At 43.2% G+C, this 18,030-nt stretch overlaps 1 protein-coding gene across 1 annotated transcript in view; it reads right to left on the reverse strand.

The window, feature by feature from the left end:
* Positions 1-208: 208 nt before the first annotated feature.
* Positions 209-18,030, reverse strand: part of znf507 (zinc finger protein 507) — a 30,153-nt gene continuing 12,331 nt past the window's right edge. Inside the window, exons 5-7 of the mRNA XM_012861663.3 lie at positions 16,034-16,138; positions 5,008-5,142; positions 209-2,847 (exon numbers count right to left, since the gene is read on the reverse strand). Of these exons, the coding sequence (XP_012717117.2) occupies positions 2,436-2,847; positions 5,008-5,142; positions 16,034-16,138 (652 nt within the window). The 3' untranslated portion in view covers positions 209-2,435. The remainder of the gene's footprint in view (positions 2,848-5,007; positions 5,143-16,033; positions 16,139-18,030) is intronic.

The following is an 18,030-nucleotide window of genomic DNA, read 5'->3' on the forward strand; positions in this document are numbered from 1 at the left end:
ACTTATGTTGTGATTCCAAACAACTTGGGTGCCACCAACATATTTTAGTAAATGCACGACTGCTTTCAGCTAACCACTTCAGAAAATCTGCACTCTTTGAGGCATTACATTTGTCAAAAACAAAAAAACATGCAATCTGTTTTTGTATGGTTTTGTTGAGAAGCCACCTTGAATAACCAATGTCCTATTCTCAACACTTTTTACTTTACCACACCAACGTCGGCTTTTAATTTTCTAATCATCGCTAAACACAGCGAGCGTTTTCATAAAAAGAGTGAGAAGAGACATTTGTTTCCATTTCTTTCAATCGAGTTCAACAGAATTTGCGAACAGGATGCCTTTGTTGTAATACACCAAGCGATGATCAACACATCTCTTTCCTACAAAACATCTGACGACTGCATTTGGTTGAACATTGTACGCTTAGTTTTTTGCTAACGATAATTTGTGCTTTTAAAAATATAGACTTTTCATTGGCCTACCAGTACTTTTGACTTTAAGATTTGGACCCACGTGGCAAAAAGTTTGGACGCCCCTGCTTTGATGAGACCAAATTTATCCTCCGGAGGTGTGTGTCTAACAGGATCAGTCCTGTGAACAGGGGACTACTGTCCACCGGTCATCAACACACGGGGAAGTCACGCTGAATATGGCATGTGCATTTGAAGCAACAGCTGAAAACCTTCTAGGTTTGTTCCTTTGACTTTGTTAACATAAAGCTCAGCGAGGAGCAAAGCCTGATGGCGCATTGTTGTTCGGCTGTGACCGTCCAGCATAGAAGACGACGGCTGCTTTTCAAAAGGGTCATGAAAATAATCCTTAGCATGACATCCTGATCTTTCCATCCCTGCCAATGCCAAGTTAAATTCACATTAAATTAGATTTTTATACCTCAATACCATTTCTGTATCAGTGCAGGGTTTCCCCCAGTGTATTATAAACCTGGCGGACCCCCCCCAAGGCTAACCGTCGTCTGTTTATTGTAAATGTGTCAATGTTTGACAGTTATATAAAACGGCGAGTAAAGCTCCCGGTTCAAATAGCTAGCATGCTAGCTGTCATTAGCTCGAAGCACACTACGTTGCGACCCTTCTTCGAGCCGCATGACACACCAACCACCCCATCCCCCAGGGTAGCGCTCGCTCTTCCCAGAGCCCACAGCGACACCTGCCGCCAGGATTAGCCCATTTTCTGGGGAAAACCCCGCAGTGCGGTTCAGAAAGCAGCTAATTATGCTGGTAGACAGAATCAGAGGCCAGGTGACGGTGCAGCTATGATTATGTTCTGCCATTTAAAGTCCAAGATCAGTATTTCCTCCGCAAGACCTTAGATGGGTAAATTTGCACACACGGTTCATGCAAAGCATCATGGGATACAGGAATAAGGTGGTTAACCCAGCTGCTTCCACTCAGTCCCACAGAGAAACGTGGCACCTTAACGTCCCATTAAGTGTTCAGCTGGACAAGCAGTCATTTCCAAACGCTCTGCTCAGAAGAGGGTTTGTACTTGTTAGGAAGATAATAAAACTTTTACAACACACACAACATAAACAGCAGGAGATATAAAAATACATTCAAACTTTAGCTTTTAACATGAACGTAGCACCACAAACATGAGAGCTAACCGTGTGCGTCTTCCTTTAAGGAGACGTCTTCCTACCTTCCCAGCTTGGCACCATCAGATTAAAATAACAGCTCTGACACCAACTTCCCTTTGTGTCATTCCTTTTGTCAACGGCCATTTAAACCATAACCTCAGTCAATACAGAGAACTAGGGAAAAAAAGGCCATTTCTCCACTTCCTGCACTCCTTCCTATAAAGAAGCTACTTTATACACCATGCAACAAGTAAAACTATGTTACTTCAGAAAAATGTAAGAAAAAAAAGATGTTTCTCTTCAAACTAGAAACTAACGGAAATAGAAATAAACAGATAAATATTCCTTATACTTGAGCAGCGATGCGAGCCTTTAGGCACTGATGAAGGTGTACTGGACACTGTTTAGCAGACAGGGACCTTGCTGGGTCCAACTAAACACACTAAATACTACGTTAGCAAGAAAAGAGCTGCCGTCATATAAAATGATCAAATCAGAGAACGGATGAACCTTTTCAGCCTCTGCGGGAGGCAGTGGGATTCACTGAGGGACGAGCTTATTACTGTTCAAACTTGGGCCAAAGCCTCCTAAAGTGAAATGATTGGACATAAATATTAAGGGATTAACATGGTTCCTCTCAGTCAGGCTCGTTTGGTACTTATCCTGGAGCCTTCATAAGGTGTCTGTGTGGCACAGCAGCCATGGGAGCCCCAGACTGTCTTAGAAAAGTGACCTCTGACCCCCATCACCTCCTTGCAGCTGAGGAGCCTCCAGAAATGCCTTAAAAGCACACGCAGGGTGTGAACACGACAAAGAGGGCCTGGTCTCACTCTCACTCTCACTGAACCTCTGCTTCCTGCTGAGGCTGCTCCTTGTTGAGGATGATGCTGATGATGTCGCCCTCGTGCTCCTTCATGTGCTCCATCAGTCGCTCCTTGCTGGTGGACTCAAAGCCACAGATGCAGCAGCAGAACAGCAGCATGCAGTACTCCATGGCAGGACCCGGGGCGGGGAGCTGGCCCGTGTGTGGATGGGGACGGGCGGGGTCCTTCCCCTCAGCGGGACACTGTGAGGGGTCTGCGGGAGGGCTGGGGAGACCGGCCGGGCTGTCGGGAGGCAGAAGGGCTTTTGTCGCCGATGCGGGCGCTGGGAGAGGATCCGCCTGGGTTTTAGCTTTCTCCTTCGAGTGTGGGGCCACCACTGGACACTCTGTCCCCGGCTCTGGAGACGTAGGCAACCTCTGAGACGCTCTGAGGAGAAAACAAGACAAACTCATGGACTGATCTACAATATGTAAGGGGGATCAATGAAAATCCACCTTTCCCATGTCCCACAGGTCCCCACATTAAGTACTGGTCTTGGGTATTTTGGCCTGTAACCACAGCTCAGCGCTGAGCTTGTCCCACAGAACTTTTCCACTTCCTGTCACGTTTCAGACTCAAACATCAGCTATTTAATGAGGTGGAGCCGAATTAAACTGATGAACCAGTCTGACATCTTTCATACATACAACTCTGAGTGGGTAGCATTCATTTCTATTCAGCCCCATGGGGGTCAGTACTTGGTAGAACTCAATTTCGCTACAATGACAGCGGTGGGAGTGTTTGGGTTTGCCTCTATGAGGTTTGCACATCCAGACGCTGAGATTTCTGCCCATCCGTCTTTACAAGATTCCTCAAGCTTCTTTAAACCATGTCCACAGAGATCCATGACGCTGTTTGATGACTGATGTCTAACAAAGCTCTGAGGCTTTCTCTCTCTCCCTCTCCTTTGCCAGGATACAAGGTGCTGTCACTGTTGCAGATGCATTCAGGCCAAGCAGAGCCTATAGACGAAGCAGATGTTTACATCCACATCAGCGTTATCAAGAAATGGGCCATCTGGGCTGGTCTGGGACTCCTGAACGCACTCGGTAACATAACTATTATTTTCAATTATTTATTCCTGAAAGTTTTGTGCCTATTCCTTCTCATTTAAATGACTCTTAGGTGTGTGTGTGTGTGTGTGTGTGTGTGTGTGTGAGGGGGGGGGGGGTGGTGGCTTCAGATCAGTGGGATGAGCTGCTTAAACCCCCTAAAACATCTTATCTCTTTAAATAAATTTGTCCTCAATGAGGATGAATGTATCAGTTTCCATTTTTGAGAAGCTCTTATAGTTGCTAACCTTCTGGAGCAGAACCTTGCATGTGTGTTTAAAATGTTCGGAATATAAATTCGGTTTACTCGGACTCACACAATTTATTTAGATATGAACCCATTTCTTTTTCCAAGCTTATGTTTCCGACCACGAGAACAGGACACAAATACTGAAATGTCTTCATGCACCTCATGTAACAAGCGTCATCTCCTCATAACTCTGATTCTAGTGAAATTCATTTAGACTTTAAATTAAGCTTTTTAATAATTGCCAATGACATGTGACCACTGTGACTGCAGGAGGCCACATGGCCACCCTGAAGGGGGAGAACACCAGTGGACCGCCAGGGACATGTTCAAACCTCCAATCAAAGTCGAATCGGGGATTTGCAGCAACTGGGTTGTGATGTCGCTAACCTGCAATGCTAAAGATGTGAAACAGCCTTTGAACGTCCAAGTTGCGATGATCTGGGGATCCACCCGCAGCCTTCAGCATGAATCCCTCACAGCAGCACCGTGTGTACCTCTGTCTTTCTGTCAGGAATTGTGTCAACCAGGCTGTGGCAGTTTGCATTGTCATAGTCGGTCATCTATAACGCTTTGGAGAAACCTTTTACTGGTGTCCATTACTTCAATCTGTTATGTGGGGGGTGGACATCTGTATACGTATTCTAGTTTTCTCTCTTTATAGCTATCTCATATCTTTGTGTCTAGCTCTACTTGTTTTCTTTAAAGTCAGATGGTCTTCTGAGGCCTTCTGAGAGCAGCTGGATTTATACTGAGGTTAAAATACACAGAGGTGGATTCAATTTATGGATAAGGTGCCCTCTATGTAGAGCTGTTTGCCCTGGACTTAAATAGGGGTGGAGAATATTGTATGCTACACTTTTCAGATCTTTATTTGTAAAACATGGTCAAACCTGTGATTTTTCTGCATGGAGTTGTGGGGGTTCTCTCTTGATGCCCTGAGTTCCTCCCACAACCACAAAGCGTCACTTAACTGGTCTCTGTTAATTGCCCTTAGGCATCAGTGTGTCTGCAGGTGGTTGCTTGTCCAGTGTTGCCCTGTGATGGACTGGCAACAACTCCAGGATCCATCCCACCTGTCGACCAATGACAGCTGGGTACAGCTGCCAACACTTTGTGCTGGTCTATCACATAAAAACCCAATAAAACACAGACCTTTTCTGTTCTTTGCAAAAGGTGGCAAAGTATAAGCGGCCAATATGTGCAAACCTTTCAAAGTCGACCAATAAATCCGGCTGTGGTGCTTACCGGCCGCTCTGGGAGATCGCCTCGTTGATGGCTTTGTTGACCTGCTCATAGTTGTAGTTCTGGTCCCCGGCGTGCTTCCACATGTGGGATTTCAGCGAGGGGGGATGACTGCACACATAACCGCACAGGGAGCACCTGGCAGGGAGGAGAGGGAATATGATGAACGACAGCGAAAGCGGATCAAGCAGATGATGATTTAATATGCGAGCCGAGGTTCAGCTAATCCTCCTGCTTTCCATCAAGAGGAATCATCCTGACTCAACCGTCCACATGGAGACACTGAGCTTCAGAGACAAAGAGCGCAGAGGGGATTTACAGCAAAATGCTGGAGTCATTTGTCAAGATTTACAGGGAATACTGTTAAGCACCATTTAAATGTTTAAAGCTGCAAATAGAAAAGATGGGGGGAAAAAAGTCCAGCACACCTCCCCTTAACCAGCTAACTCAGGTTCTAGTGCTGGCACGCCTTTTACAAACAAATCAAAACAAAGACAAAAGTTTTGGCGTTGATACAAATAACGGCTTTAACGTTCTAATATATTTTATTTTGATTTATTTTTGAACAATCAAAAAGATTTCAAATAAACGCCGTTCACCGACATGCTGGAAATCAGCTTCTTGGTCAAATCCTGACTAACCCCAGAATTCCTCATCCTCCGCTCCTTTACATCTCGTTAATTAACATAACGCGGTTGCTCCGTCGGTCGGACGTGAACGTACCTGAACGGAACGGAGCAAGCAGAGGATGTGGAATCTGGGGGTAAAGGTGCTTGGTGTTGTTGCCTTTTGTTTCTCCATCTGCTGTCTGAGAACCGACGACAGCTTCTTAACAGGATTAAAATCTGGGCAGTTTCACCTGTTGACCTTCAGAGAATGTTTCCTGACATCTTTAACCCTTGTTATAAATCTAAAATACACATTTATCCCCTTTTTGTCATGTGGCTGTAATCAAATATTCTAGAAGGGGGTTCACTTTAATTCAGGCGGTCACTGGGAATCCTTCAGTTTTACTGCTGGGATGTGTCAGGCTGAAAAACCTTTATACTGCTGTTCATATTATCTAGTTTATAAAATGTAGCAATGCTGAAAAGAATGCCAATTATTAGAAACTATTGTTATGAAATGTTTTAACTGTTATAAAATGTAAAACGGATCCTGGATAATCTTCAGAGGAGCGGCTTTAATGCATTAAGAGAGAAAACAAAAGTCACGATTTTGACCCATTTTTGTTGGGATGGGGGTGAAAATGTTGTAAAACACTCCAGCTGCTGTTTATGGAACCGCCATATTCACACACAACACCCGCGCCTCCCCAACCTGTCTCACGATATCACCTTCCCTCCCAGAGGTTAACAATCTCCCTCTTTCTTTGAACAGAAAGCAAACAATGATCAGGGGCTTACCTGGACTGATATGACAGTCATTAAAAAACACATTTTTATGTAAATACAGTAGCGTAGTAAACCTTTTATCAAAAACTACCAAATAAATGCTAAACAGTACACATAACAGCACAATATCCTCATCCAGCGCCTTGAGGAGCATTAGAGCGAACGCACCTTAGTCAAACAATCAGCAAGTTGTGACTTAGGCTACGTTCACACTGCAGACCTTAAAGCTTCCCATGTTTTTGTGAAATCTGATTTTTTTGCATGGTTGTTCACATTTCCAAACCAATGCGACTTGTATGTGACCTCCTGTGTGAACTGCATTCATACAACTTAAGTGCCCCGCATGCGCAGTTGAAGACGCGATGACGTCACACGTAGCAAGCGTCCTCAATGTTTGCGGAAGTAAACATGGAAAAGAGACTCACATAAGAAATCAGCAGCATTAAAGAACTCTTACAAGCAAACAATATCAAAGAGGTGTGTTGGTAGGTAACTAAGGCTACGTTCACACTGCAGCCTGAAGTGACCCAATTCCGATTTTTTTGCCCATATGCAACCTGTATCTGATCTTTTCATGACAGTCTGAACGTCACAGATTGGATTTTTTCAAATGCGACCCAGGCCACTTGGATATGTGGTCCTGATTCTGATACATATCTTATCTTTTCAAATGTGACCTGTGTCTGTACGGCCGGGTCTCATTTATCTGACCTGTACGTCACCGATACTCGACAAACGTCACTATCCTGCGTCCTACTATGCAGAAGTGGGAAGAAAGACGACACCCATAGCGGACTGGACTACAATGAGAAGAGCAGTCAATGGAGGGAAAGTTCCGGTTAGAAAATAAATTAATGACCGCAAAATGCGCACCAGCATTATAATCCATGTTTATTTCCGCAAACACTGAGGACGTCATCGCATCCTCGAGTGCGCATGCGGGACACTTAGGTTGAACGCATTCAGTTCACACAGGAGATCACATACAAGTCGCATATAATTGGAAATGTGAACGACCACGCAAAAAAATCCCAATTTCACGAAAAAAATCGGAATTGAGCATCAAGACCTGCAGTGTGAACATAGCCTGAATGTCTCTGGAGAGTGCCATACCCTGCAGAAAGGCAGACTTAATATCCATCGAATGAACTTTCCATTTGTTTTGACAGATCTCAGCTAAGAGCAGCCTGAGTGACCGATGAGGGGGAATCTTTCTGCAACTTGTGAATATTGATTTCTTCAAAACTTCTTGCCACAAGGCGGGCTTTGTGATTGATACCCTATGAAGCTTCTTTTAAAGTGCAGACCCATCTAGTCGAAACATTTTTACCTTTATCTGTGACCTACTCATAGACATTATTTTTCCTTTTTTAAATTTCTTGCTGTTTAGCAGCATCAAAAGAAATATATTTGGCAATGAATACATCAGCTTCTGTGTTTTCACATTCTGTATGAAGGGTATCAACCTGTAACATGCCCAACGCTTGTTTTTGTCCTGTACTGCCATCAGATGCAAGATGTTGTACCAGTTTTTATATTCGCCCCTTGGCCTCCCCTGCTCTGCCCAACACTGTGACAGTGTGCTGAGTACCATCATCTCCGTTTGGAACTGTGATTGTCTGCCTTTTCTCAGTCTGACATCAGTAGAACTCAGATTTCTAGTCGCATCACTCTCTGTTTCAACATGTGTCTCAGTCTGTCTGACACTGGTCTCATCTCTGTGTTCTCAGTGATTTGTTCTCCATTAACACTCATTTTATCATCTGAAGTCCCTGACACATCAGTGTGAACTAGATTTTCATTTTCTGTCATTTTCAAAAACACTGGGCAATAACCTGGCCTGCTGAACTCAAACAAGAATCCCACCGTGTCTTATGAACACTGCAGCTCTGTCCTGACCAATAACTGCACCAGGGCCCTTCCATTCTGTACCATCTGCTCATTTGTAGCACACTTTGTCCTCTGTCTCATATTTTTCATCTTAACTGCTTGTGCAATGCTCTTATTCTTTCTGAGCTCTCCACCTCTGTGAAGGCTCTCCTGGAAGCATGTAGCGCTGCTAGTTGCTGCCCTACTCTAGTACTCATAGAAGTGGCCTCTAGAGCCGGTGGTTTATCAATCAAAACAGAAGGGAGGTTAGGACTGTGACCAAACAAGCTGATTATAACACTGCACATTGATCGCACTATTTTTGGCTGTAAGGTCCCAGTCTGCCAACCACATCCATTTTCTCATTTGACCGTCAGGAGAATCTCCGTCAGTATCATGTTGTGTCTCTCCAGCAGTCCGTTGCTCCAGGGACTGTATCCGGCTGTAGTCTTTGTTTCAGAGTTGAAGTTTTCTGCCAAGTTCCTCATTATTGAACTCTTCCCAATTGTGCGTGTAGATCCGTTTAGGAGTACCGTGGATGCTTATCCACGAGTGAATGAACGAGTTGATGATCTCAGAAGGTTTCTTGGTCCTTGTGATGTTTCCAGCGCTGAAGTGTGTGAAACGGTCGAGTATGTGCAGGTACCATACACCAGGTTACAACTCATGTAAATCCATTGCCACTGTCTCATTGTACTCTTAGGCAAATGGCAAACCTACAGCAGGCTTAGGTTTGGTCCTGCTGCGTCTCTGACATATTTCACAGTCATGAATGATCTTGTGTGAAATGCCTGGACAGCTTTTGTCAGTATTTCCAGATGTCTGAATGAGCCTCTGCAGCAGCTCTGCGGAGACATGGCCAAACTGCTTGTGAAGCTTCAAAATAATGTTATACGTCCCTGTTGTAGACATCTCAGCTGTAACAACAAGGACTTCACTTTCATTACCATCAATTTTTGCATTTTCATCTTTAATGTCCACACAAGTGTCTTGAACTAGTGAGCTCAAGAGGAATGATCTGCTTTAACATGACAACTCTGTCATTATCCATGTCTAAAATACTTCTTGATCTTCTTAGAGACATTTTGCTCAACAATAATGTAATATCAGCAGAAACCACTTCAGTTTCAATGTGCCACTTTGTTTTGCTGATCTTGGCTGGAACTTTCACTTTTCTGTTGAATGCACAACCTGACCATCACCAAATCTGAAAGGTCTTCAGTTTGGAGATTCTGTTTGCAGCAATTTCTTGATTTGGTCTTTACTTAGGTCCTTTATGTAACTGTCCAGACACTTTTCAGCACAAACGGTACGCGTGCATGTAGTGTCAATAGCTGATCCCAACGATTCAGTCAGGAAAATATCAGAGTCTGTCATTTTAGTGAACAATGTACAATGTTACATTCTTCCACATTTTCATCTTCTCTCAACTTTACTGAACTTCTCCGATGAGGACAGTCTGGCCCAATGGTACATGCTCTGAACGATGGCAAATATGGCAAACAAACAAAATGCGCTAATGGCAAGGCAAGTTTATTTGTATAGCACATTTCAATAAAAGGACAATGCAAAGTGCTTTACATGATTAAAACATAGGAACAGATTAAAAGCAAGTTGGAATAAAATGTAGAAAATTTTAAACAAAATGAAACATGGGAAAATGGAAACTAAAAGCAAATATTAAAAACAGTTGGACTACAAACTTGAAATAATGGTGTTTCAGTTAACAGAAGTCTGTTCTCTGAGATACAGGGAGCCAGTGTAAGGACTTTAGAACTGGGGTTATGTGCTTTACTTTCTTAGTCTTAGTGAGGACGCGGGCAGCAGCGTTCTGGATCAGCTGTAGCTGTCTGATCCACTTTTTAGGCAGACCTGTGAAAACACTGTTGCAGTAATTAATTCTACTAAAGATAAATGCATGGATTTGTTTTGCCAGATCCTGCTGACACATTAGTTCTTTAATCCTGGAAATGTTCTTCAGGTGACAGAAGGCCAACCTTGTAATTGTCTTTAGATGCTTTTGGAGGTTCAGGTCTGAGTCCATCACTGCACCCAAATTTCGGGCCTGATCAGTGGTTTGTAGCTGAAGAAACTGAAGCTTGTGAGAACCTTTGATCGCTTATCTATTGGTCCAAAAAAAATTACTTTAGTTTTTATTCGAAGAAAATGTTGGCACATCCATGCATTGATTTCTTTCAAGCATTTACTCAGTGCATGAATGTGCTCATAGTCACCTGGTGTCATGGTGATGTAGAGCTGTGTCGTCTGCATAATTATGGTAACTGATGGTTTTTATGATCTGAGCTAGAGGGAACATGTAGATATTGAACAGGAGGGGACCCAGGATGGACCCTTGGGGAACCCCACATGTGATTTTTTTTGTCATCTCTGATGTAAAGTTGTAATGGGCTTATACTTTGCTGTGGCTGCCGCTGTCCGCTCTGTGACTTGCTGTTGCTCCGTCTGAATTTCCCCGGTGGTCTTTACTCCAAAGAAAAAAACTGCACCTTCAGTCTTGTTGCCATTGATTGTTCCGTTGTTTTTTCCTCCGAAAATCCGCTTTAATCCGGATTTCATAGATGCAAATGTAAAATCCGTGCACGGTATGAGGGCAAGCTGGCTGCTCTTCTCCTCGAGACAAGCCACGTCATGTTTTATTTTTTCATGCAGTTGTATCACTGCTCAAAGTCGATTATGTCATCTGCCATGGACACTGCAGATCATCCGCTGATATTTCAAAGGGACTCTCTGGCTCTTCATTTGAGCCACAGTGCCATCGCAAGTGTCTATTCCCCCCCCCCAAAAGTCCGTAGCAAGCCTCCACATACTAACTTAATTTTTCCAGCACTCGTATGGCCTGGCTTCTTCCAACTTCAGCAGTACTCTGTAATTGGAAACCATCCTCTGCTACCAAGGAAAAACTTGTAAAACACTACGCAGATAAATCCTGCTGCTGGTTATTGAACGGCCATATTCACATACAAAACTACCGCTTCCCCAACCTGTCTCGCAATAACACCTTCCCTCCAAGAGGTTAACAGGGGGGCCTAAACAATTTTTATTCTTCAAGGGGGGGAACCTCTGTACTAAATGAAAATAAAACTCCTTTTAGATTAAATGTTCCCAGGCAGTTCAATAGCTTTATTTCAAAAACATGCCTCCCACCTGTTAAAGGACCAACAACAGTTCTTCCTCACAAAACTGAAATAGACTGGCCTTTCCACTAAGCTGCTAAAAAACTTTTTACAGAGCTACAATAGAAAGCATTTTGTTTCTCAGCATAACTGTGTGGTATGGGAGCTACACAGTGCAGGACAGGAAGGATTTAGCATGGGTGGTGAGGACATGGCAGGGTATTGTGGGATTGTCTCCATATGCTAAAAGATGTTCAAGCACATGATCCACCTTCAATGTTTCAGGAACCCTTCAATCTGTTTCTTACAGAATTTATAACTGTTTGTGGACATCTGCAAACGGCAAAAAGGTAAACCCATTTTCATTTTTTTAAATCAAAAATCTAATTTTATTTGCTCCCATTCAATGCATCAAAAATTAAAAATTAACACTTCCTTAGGTAGTAAATGGATAAACAAACAGCTCTCTCACTCAAAAAAAAGAAGAAAAAAAAAAAAAAAAAAAATTCACCCAAAAGCAACATATGCTGCAGGGCTGTGATTTTTCATAAATTGATATAAATAGTGATCCATTATGACATTATGTGGTCATCGTTTCCTCTTTAAAACCCATGACAAAGGTATTTGTCCCTCAGACGGTGCCAATCTCTGCCCACGACTACCTCAGTAGTAGATTTGTGGCATTAAAACAAGTTGAATATGTTCAAGTTCTTAGAGTGCAGACCCAAATCTACCAAAACCAGCATCAGCTCAAAATCAAGAGTCAGGACCATGCAGTTACAGAATTTCCCCCCTTTTCCCACCTTGCTTCTGTGACTCTTTCCAGGTAAACTGATGATGGCAAAAATAAAGTAAACACAGCTAGAAGTTCACTGAGAGATCATTTGATTAAAATTCAAAAGTTGGTGCAAATTTAAGCTTAATATTGCATCAATTATCCCAGTTTTGCTCAGCTTGTCGAACAAGGATACACGGTGTCACAGTGCACTTTGCGTTGACCCCAGAAATCTGTTCATCGACTAAGTAATTACACAGAGCAGGTTTAGAGAAATTCCCTGGAGATGTTTAAGAGATGTTGAGTTAACGATGTCCAGATGGACAAGCTAAAAACCTGGGCTGCGGCCACAGCTGCTGCTGGTACAGCCGCATTTAACCGATTCCATTTGGCACTGGGGCTCCTATTAGTAGTACATGTTCTCAGTGCTTGAAGCTGATTCCTGCTTACTGTCGCTCATCATGACTAAATGAGACAAACTGCTGATTTTCAGAATCTGCCATCTTTTATGAGCTTAAGTGACAGTAGACAGTGTGCATATTATTTGGGATAAAACAGTCATTTACCACATGTAAGACAATCGTTGAGTATGCAGCTAAAGTTCTAAGAAATGTGGACAGAAAAGTACCAACTAACCCTAAACCTAGAAGGAGAAAAAAAACTTAACAGTATAAAGATTTTTGTGAAAACAACTAGGTTCAGATGTTGAGTTTTTTACTAAGAAAAGCAGTGTGTAAAACCTACAATTACTTTACTACTTTCTACTGACATCACAGTCAACGTAAGGCTGTAACCAGTGTCTAATGGTTGACCTGCTGACCCAAAAATGCCCAACTCTGCTGCATTGATCTACCATCCTGCTTAGTGTGTGTGTGGTGCCGAGATTAAAACAGGTCCTCGTCCAGCCCAGTGGCTAGAGGAAAGGGCCTCTGTGTCACATCGTATTATGTCCCCTAGAAACAAAGTTCAGCTTGAGAATATAACAATTGCTTCTGTTAAATTTGTTCCGCTGCCAGTGGGGTTTGCTAGGGTGACCCACATCAGTGAAATAAATGATTTTGTTAAAACAATTAATGAAGATGGGATTTCTTTCCCCACTGAATAGATGTAGTTGGGGTAAAGGTTGGATTGTTCTGTAGGACATTCTGCTACGCCAGTGAAAGCTGGATGTCTGAACAACTTGCACGTCTTCAATAGGGGGCTCGCAAATTACTCCACACCTGGAACCTGACGGAGCGCAAAAGAGTTTAGCTTTTCAAACACTAAATTATAAAAATTGAGCGATAGGTCTGGACGTTAGTACAGTACTCAACTTCAATAGGCATTTGACGGCCTTTGGCGTTTTCCTTCAGCATCAGGGGCTCCTCCACTCATGTCTTCGCTTGAAGTAAAGACTATTTACAAGAATATCGAGGTTCCCATAATTTCAATGAACTGCCTTTCCCCTATATTGTTTGTTAGTCCCAGGCCTGTTTTACTTGAATTGAGAGTGCTTGCTGCTGGCCTACACCACTCAACTACTTTTCCTGCTTCGCTGATGAAGAAATAATCAAGGCACATCACACACCTGCCCATTAAGGAGCAGCACAAATTTGAGCCAATGACAACGAGGCTCTAATTTATTAAGGAGCAGTAATGTAACGTATTAAGAACAGGAGGAAATTGTTGCTCTAGAAGCTTTTTCTGTGTTTTGGGGGGAAAACCCTATTTTTAAAAAGTTCATTTGGCAAGGAACTCAGAGTCTGGGGTTGTATTACAAGGGAGGAAGCTACTTTTTATTGTGATATTAGGCTGCATGATTATGTTGATGTTCACTAGGACATGGGCAGCTTCTGGTTTCATATGGCTCAGTTCCACCGGCTCTTATTGGCCGCGCACCACACGGCTCCAGTCACATTTGAGTGTTTCAGGAGCAGTTTCTGTTTTCCAGGGCCAGCCCGGGTTCCTGTGGCTCTGCTGAAGACCAGAGTCAAACCGAGCTGACGAGGAGTTATGAGTGAATGCCCCTCTTTTCAGTGATTAGGAAAACTGGCTGCTCTTGATCATTAGCCTTTGGTACATCATTAATGGGAAACAAAATGTGTACACAGGAGCTACAAACTTTTAAATCCTTAAGCCAAAGTGTCTAGAAATCAAAGGATTCTGAAACTGGATCAATCAACAGGGTTTCAGATCTGCGTAGAAAGAAAAGTCAAGCTGTTCCAACGACCGTTCATGTTCTGAACATGTATTAAGAGAGCTGTTTAGGAACTGAAAGAAAGTTCAAATTGTGGCCCAGCTTCCACATCGCTTTCTGAAAAGTTTGGTTGCATTTGTACTGTTGATTTACACAACAGCCAATGTTTTATCTGAAAACGGCTCAATTTGGGAACAGGTTCTGGTAGAGTAATGGTCAGAAAAACTCCCTGTCTCTGTTCCGTGACTCATGCACATTATGATAGAAATCCACATGAGGGCTGCCTACAATTGTAAAAACCACAGAAGAAAATAACAATGGTGGATGGCAGAGCAGCTACTGTTTGTGCTGCTGTCTCAGTATAATTCAGCATAATTCGAAGCCACTTTAAGCAACAGAACCTCGTCGTCCGTCCATGGAAAAACTTTACTCTCTGCCATCTCAAGGGATTGTTAGATGCTCCGACTTTTAGGCAGAAAGTCTCTGCAGGCTTACGCGAAGGATATAGCACCTGCTAGTGGCGTAGTGAGGGAACTAAATCATTTTCACGTCTGTTGCCATGTTAATGGAGATTGTGGTAAGAACGTTGTCATGTAAACGTGTGAACAAAAACAGGAAGTAAAGAAAATGCTGTTGTGTAAACAGGGGCTAAGAGTTGAACAACAATTCCACCACACTAATGCATGGGACCGATGAATACGCTGAGATTTCCAAACTGAACATATTTCACAACAGACAAATTGAAGGCTCAAAAAGACTGAACAGAGCAACTTTGAGCTTCAGCCTGTTGGATGGATGGTAAAGGTGTTGGCTCTCCCCCACGCTCTCTCAGCTTTAATCATCCCTGACATATCGACTTGCCCAAGAAAGAAGTTTTCTTTTAAGCTTCTTAAATCCCTATTTTTTCTTTGAATTTATTTCTAAACACCTGTCAATGCAAAGAGCAAACCAAACGCACCACCCACACTGACGAATGTTGCCCTCAGGAACACTGTTTTTGGTACGGTATGGTGCGATAACTGATCGGATATTGAAAGTGACAACAGCCCATTAGCAGTGACGGCTGATTAAGCTGGAAATGGGACGATTCCAGCCATCAGGCTGTTTACTAGACCATTTCTAATTTTAATATGTTTTGGCTGTAGTTTTGTTCAGCTTTGCTAAAACAAAAAAAATTTTCATCTTTGTCCCCATAAAGACTCCCAAGAATCAGATAGTTTGTTTTAGCTCTGGAAGTCAGAGTTTTTAGGTTATGGTTCCAGTTTTTCAGGTCTTTAAGCTTAAATCTTTATCTAAAGACTACTTGTAATTTTGTTGACTTCTGATATCTAATCTCACCAAAAGGAGTCGCTCCAGAGGCATTTTAACCCCGAGCGTTGAAAGCCTCATTGATCTGCTAATTTATCTTCGCCACTGTTCCTCTCTGGGGTCCTTCTGTCCATAAAAATGCTCCTCTAAATGACTTCAGCTTTCTTTAAAGAAAAAAGAAAAAAGCACTATTGAGTGAGGATGTGCATTAACAACCTGTACGAATTAAAGTTGTAAGCAATCGGTTAGTGGTCCGTCTTGTGGACGGATGACGGCTCAGATCCCGGATCATGAAGGTTGTTAGCAGAATGAAGTCGCACGTGTTGAGACGCAGCAGCTCAGCTTCCACCTTAAGACGGCCTCAGCCCCTCACCTGTACTGCTCCAGCAGCTGCACGGCCTGGTGCTCCTGAGGATGCCTCCTCATGTGGCTCTTCAAGCTGTTCATGTTGGTGGTGGCAAAATCACAGCTGCAGCAGCTAGCGGAGAGAGGAAGAAAGACAAACAACGAGGAGAGAGAGAGACGAGAAGATGAGTGGCCGGTTTAACGAGCTGCGCTCCGAGGTCGCTGTGTTGCTTCTTTACACTCGTAGCCTGAAGGGAGATAAGAGGGATTTACAGCAAGACACAGAGGAAAATTGCCACTTTGGGAAAATAAATAAATAAAAACGGATAAATTGCAGCGTGTTCTGCTGCGCCGCACTTTGGACGTTCTGGTTGGAAGATGAGGCCCGGCTTTTGTTGTTGCCCAGGGGCAAATGCGCCTCTGTTCAAGGTCTGGACACCATTAAAACAAAGTAAGACGCAGAAGAACTTTCTGATTCAGCGCAAAACAAAAGTAATGCAACTCCCCGTCTCTTCCCAGGCTGTGTTAGGTTGTACCTGAGTTAAGGACAGCACAGAACACCAGGAGCCAGTCCCTGTTATAAAAACTATGCATAAAAGAAACCTCAGATTAGAAGAGGGCAACTACACCGTAGCAAGCAGGCTTCACAGTACAGCTTGATTTAAAATGTATGCAGTGAATGCACTGTCCACAGCAGTGTGTAGTACAGAAAGATAGTGCTCTGCTACTGTTTTCCTATCGGCCTTCAATATCTGCGGATGAACCCGTGCTCTCTACACAGACAATATTCTTTCCCAGGGGTTATTTTTAACCTACATCAGTACGAATCAACACAGAACTCAGAACAAACTGCACACAGATAGGAAGCAATAACTCCCCCCCGTCCTCTTTAACCCGCTGCTGCTGTTAAACTGTTCATTTGACGCAGATAAAGATCCTCCGACACGGCTGCAGCACACAGAGCTGCTGCTTAAGAAGAACAGTTTGCAGATGTAATCGGAAAAGCGGAAGAAAACGGGAACTAATGGATTGTGAGAAGAACACAAACTCCAACTGTGGACACAAGGATGATCATTTTTGAAAGTGCTGATGGAGCTGGCCGATAAAGGCTCGTCACTGGACTCTGTTACAAAGCACTGAGAAGTCCGTTCCTGGAGCTCCGCAGGGAGAGGGACAGGAAACACAGGGAGGATTAGCAGGCACTGAAAATATGACAGGCTAACGTTTAGCTGCTAATTATGGTGATGTTGGCATCTGCTTCACAGCTTCCAACTGCTGCACAAACTAAAGGCTGTTACAGTTATTGAGTCTGGCTAAAATCTGATCTTCCTCCACAGAGCAGCTTCTTGAAAACGCAGCTTCAGATTGATGAAACCTTCACAGCATCTGTCGATGCTTTTCAGGACACCTTAGAATTAGTTCAGCAGAAAAACTTAAATATATGAACTAACCATACCCAGACTGCATTACTGCAGTCTGAAATCTGAATAGATTCAAAACATTCAACCCATTAGTGACAGCAACACAAAGGTTCATCTTATTTCCCCCCCTAGAGTACTACTAAAAGCTGATCTTGTTCAGGTGAAGCTCATATGGTCGTATAGGCTGGATGACTCATCCCCCAAACACGTTCTCTCTCAGCAAAAAACATCTTAGAAACAGTCTGCCCGAGTGCGCAGAACCTATTCTCCTGAAAATGCTGCACTTATTACGCTGAAACTTACAGAGTCAGGAAAAAAAAAAAAAAACACAAAACACAAAACAGATGCACCGCAACCCCCAATATCGGAGCCAATATCCGATCTGGGAATTGGGCCGGTGAAAAAAAAAACAAAAAAAAAAAACATCCAGTATGAAATAGCTATGAATTACAGCCACAGCTAAAACTTATAACACTATTATTAACATAACTAACAAATGCTGACTCCAGACCCCTGAAGACTCCGCCTTTAGCCGCTATCTGAACACATCATAACCACTGCTTCTTTGGACAGGTTGTGATCACCAGAAAGGGCCCCTGACCAA

Source organism: Fundulus heteroclitus, chromosome 4, assembly GCF_011125445.2.
Source record: "Fundulus heteroclitus isolate FHET01 chromosome 4, MU-UCD_Fhet_4.1, whole genome shotgun sequence".
In the NCBI taxonomy this organism is placed as follows: Eukaryota; Metazoa; Chordata; class Actinopteri; order Cyprinodontiformes; family Fundulidae; genus Fundulus; species Fundulus heteroclitus.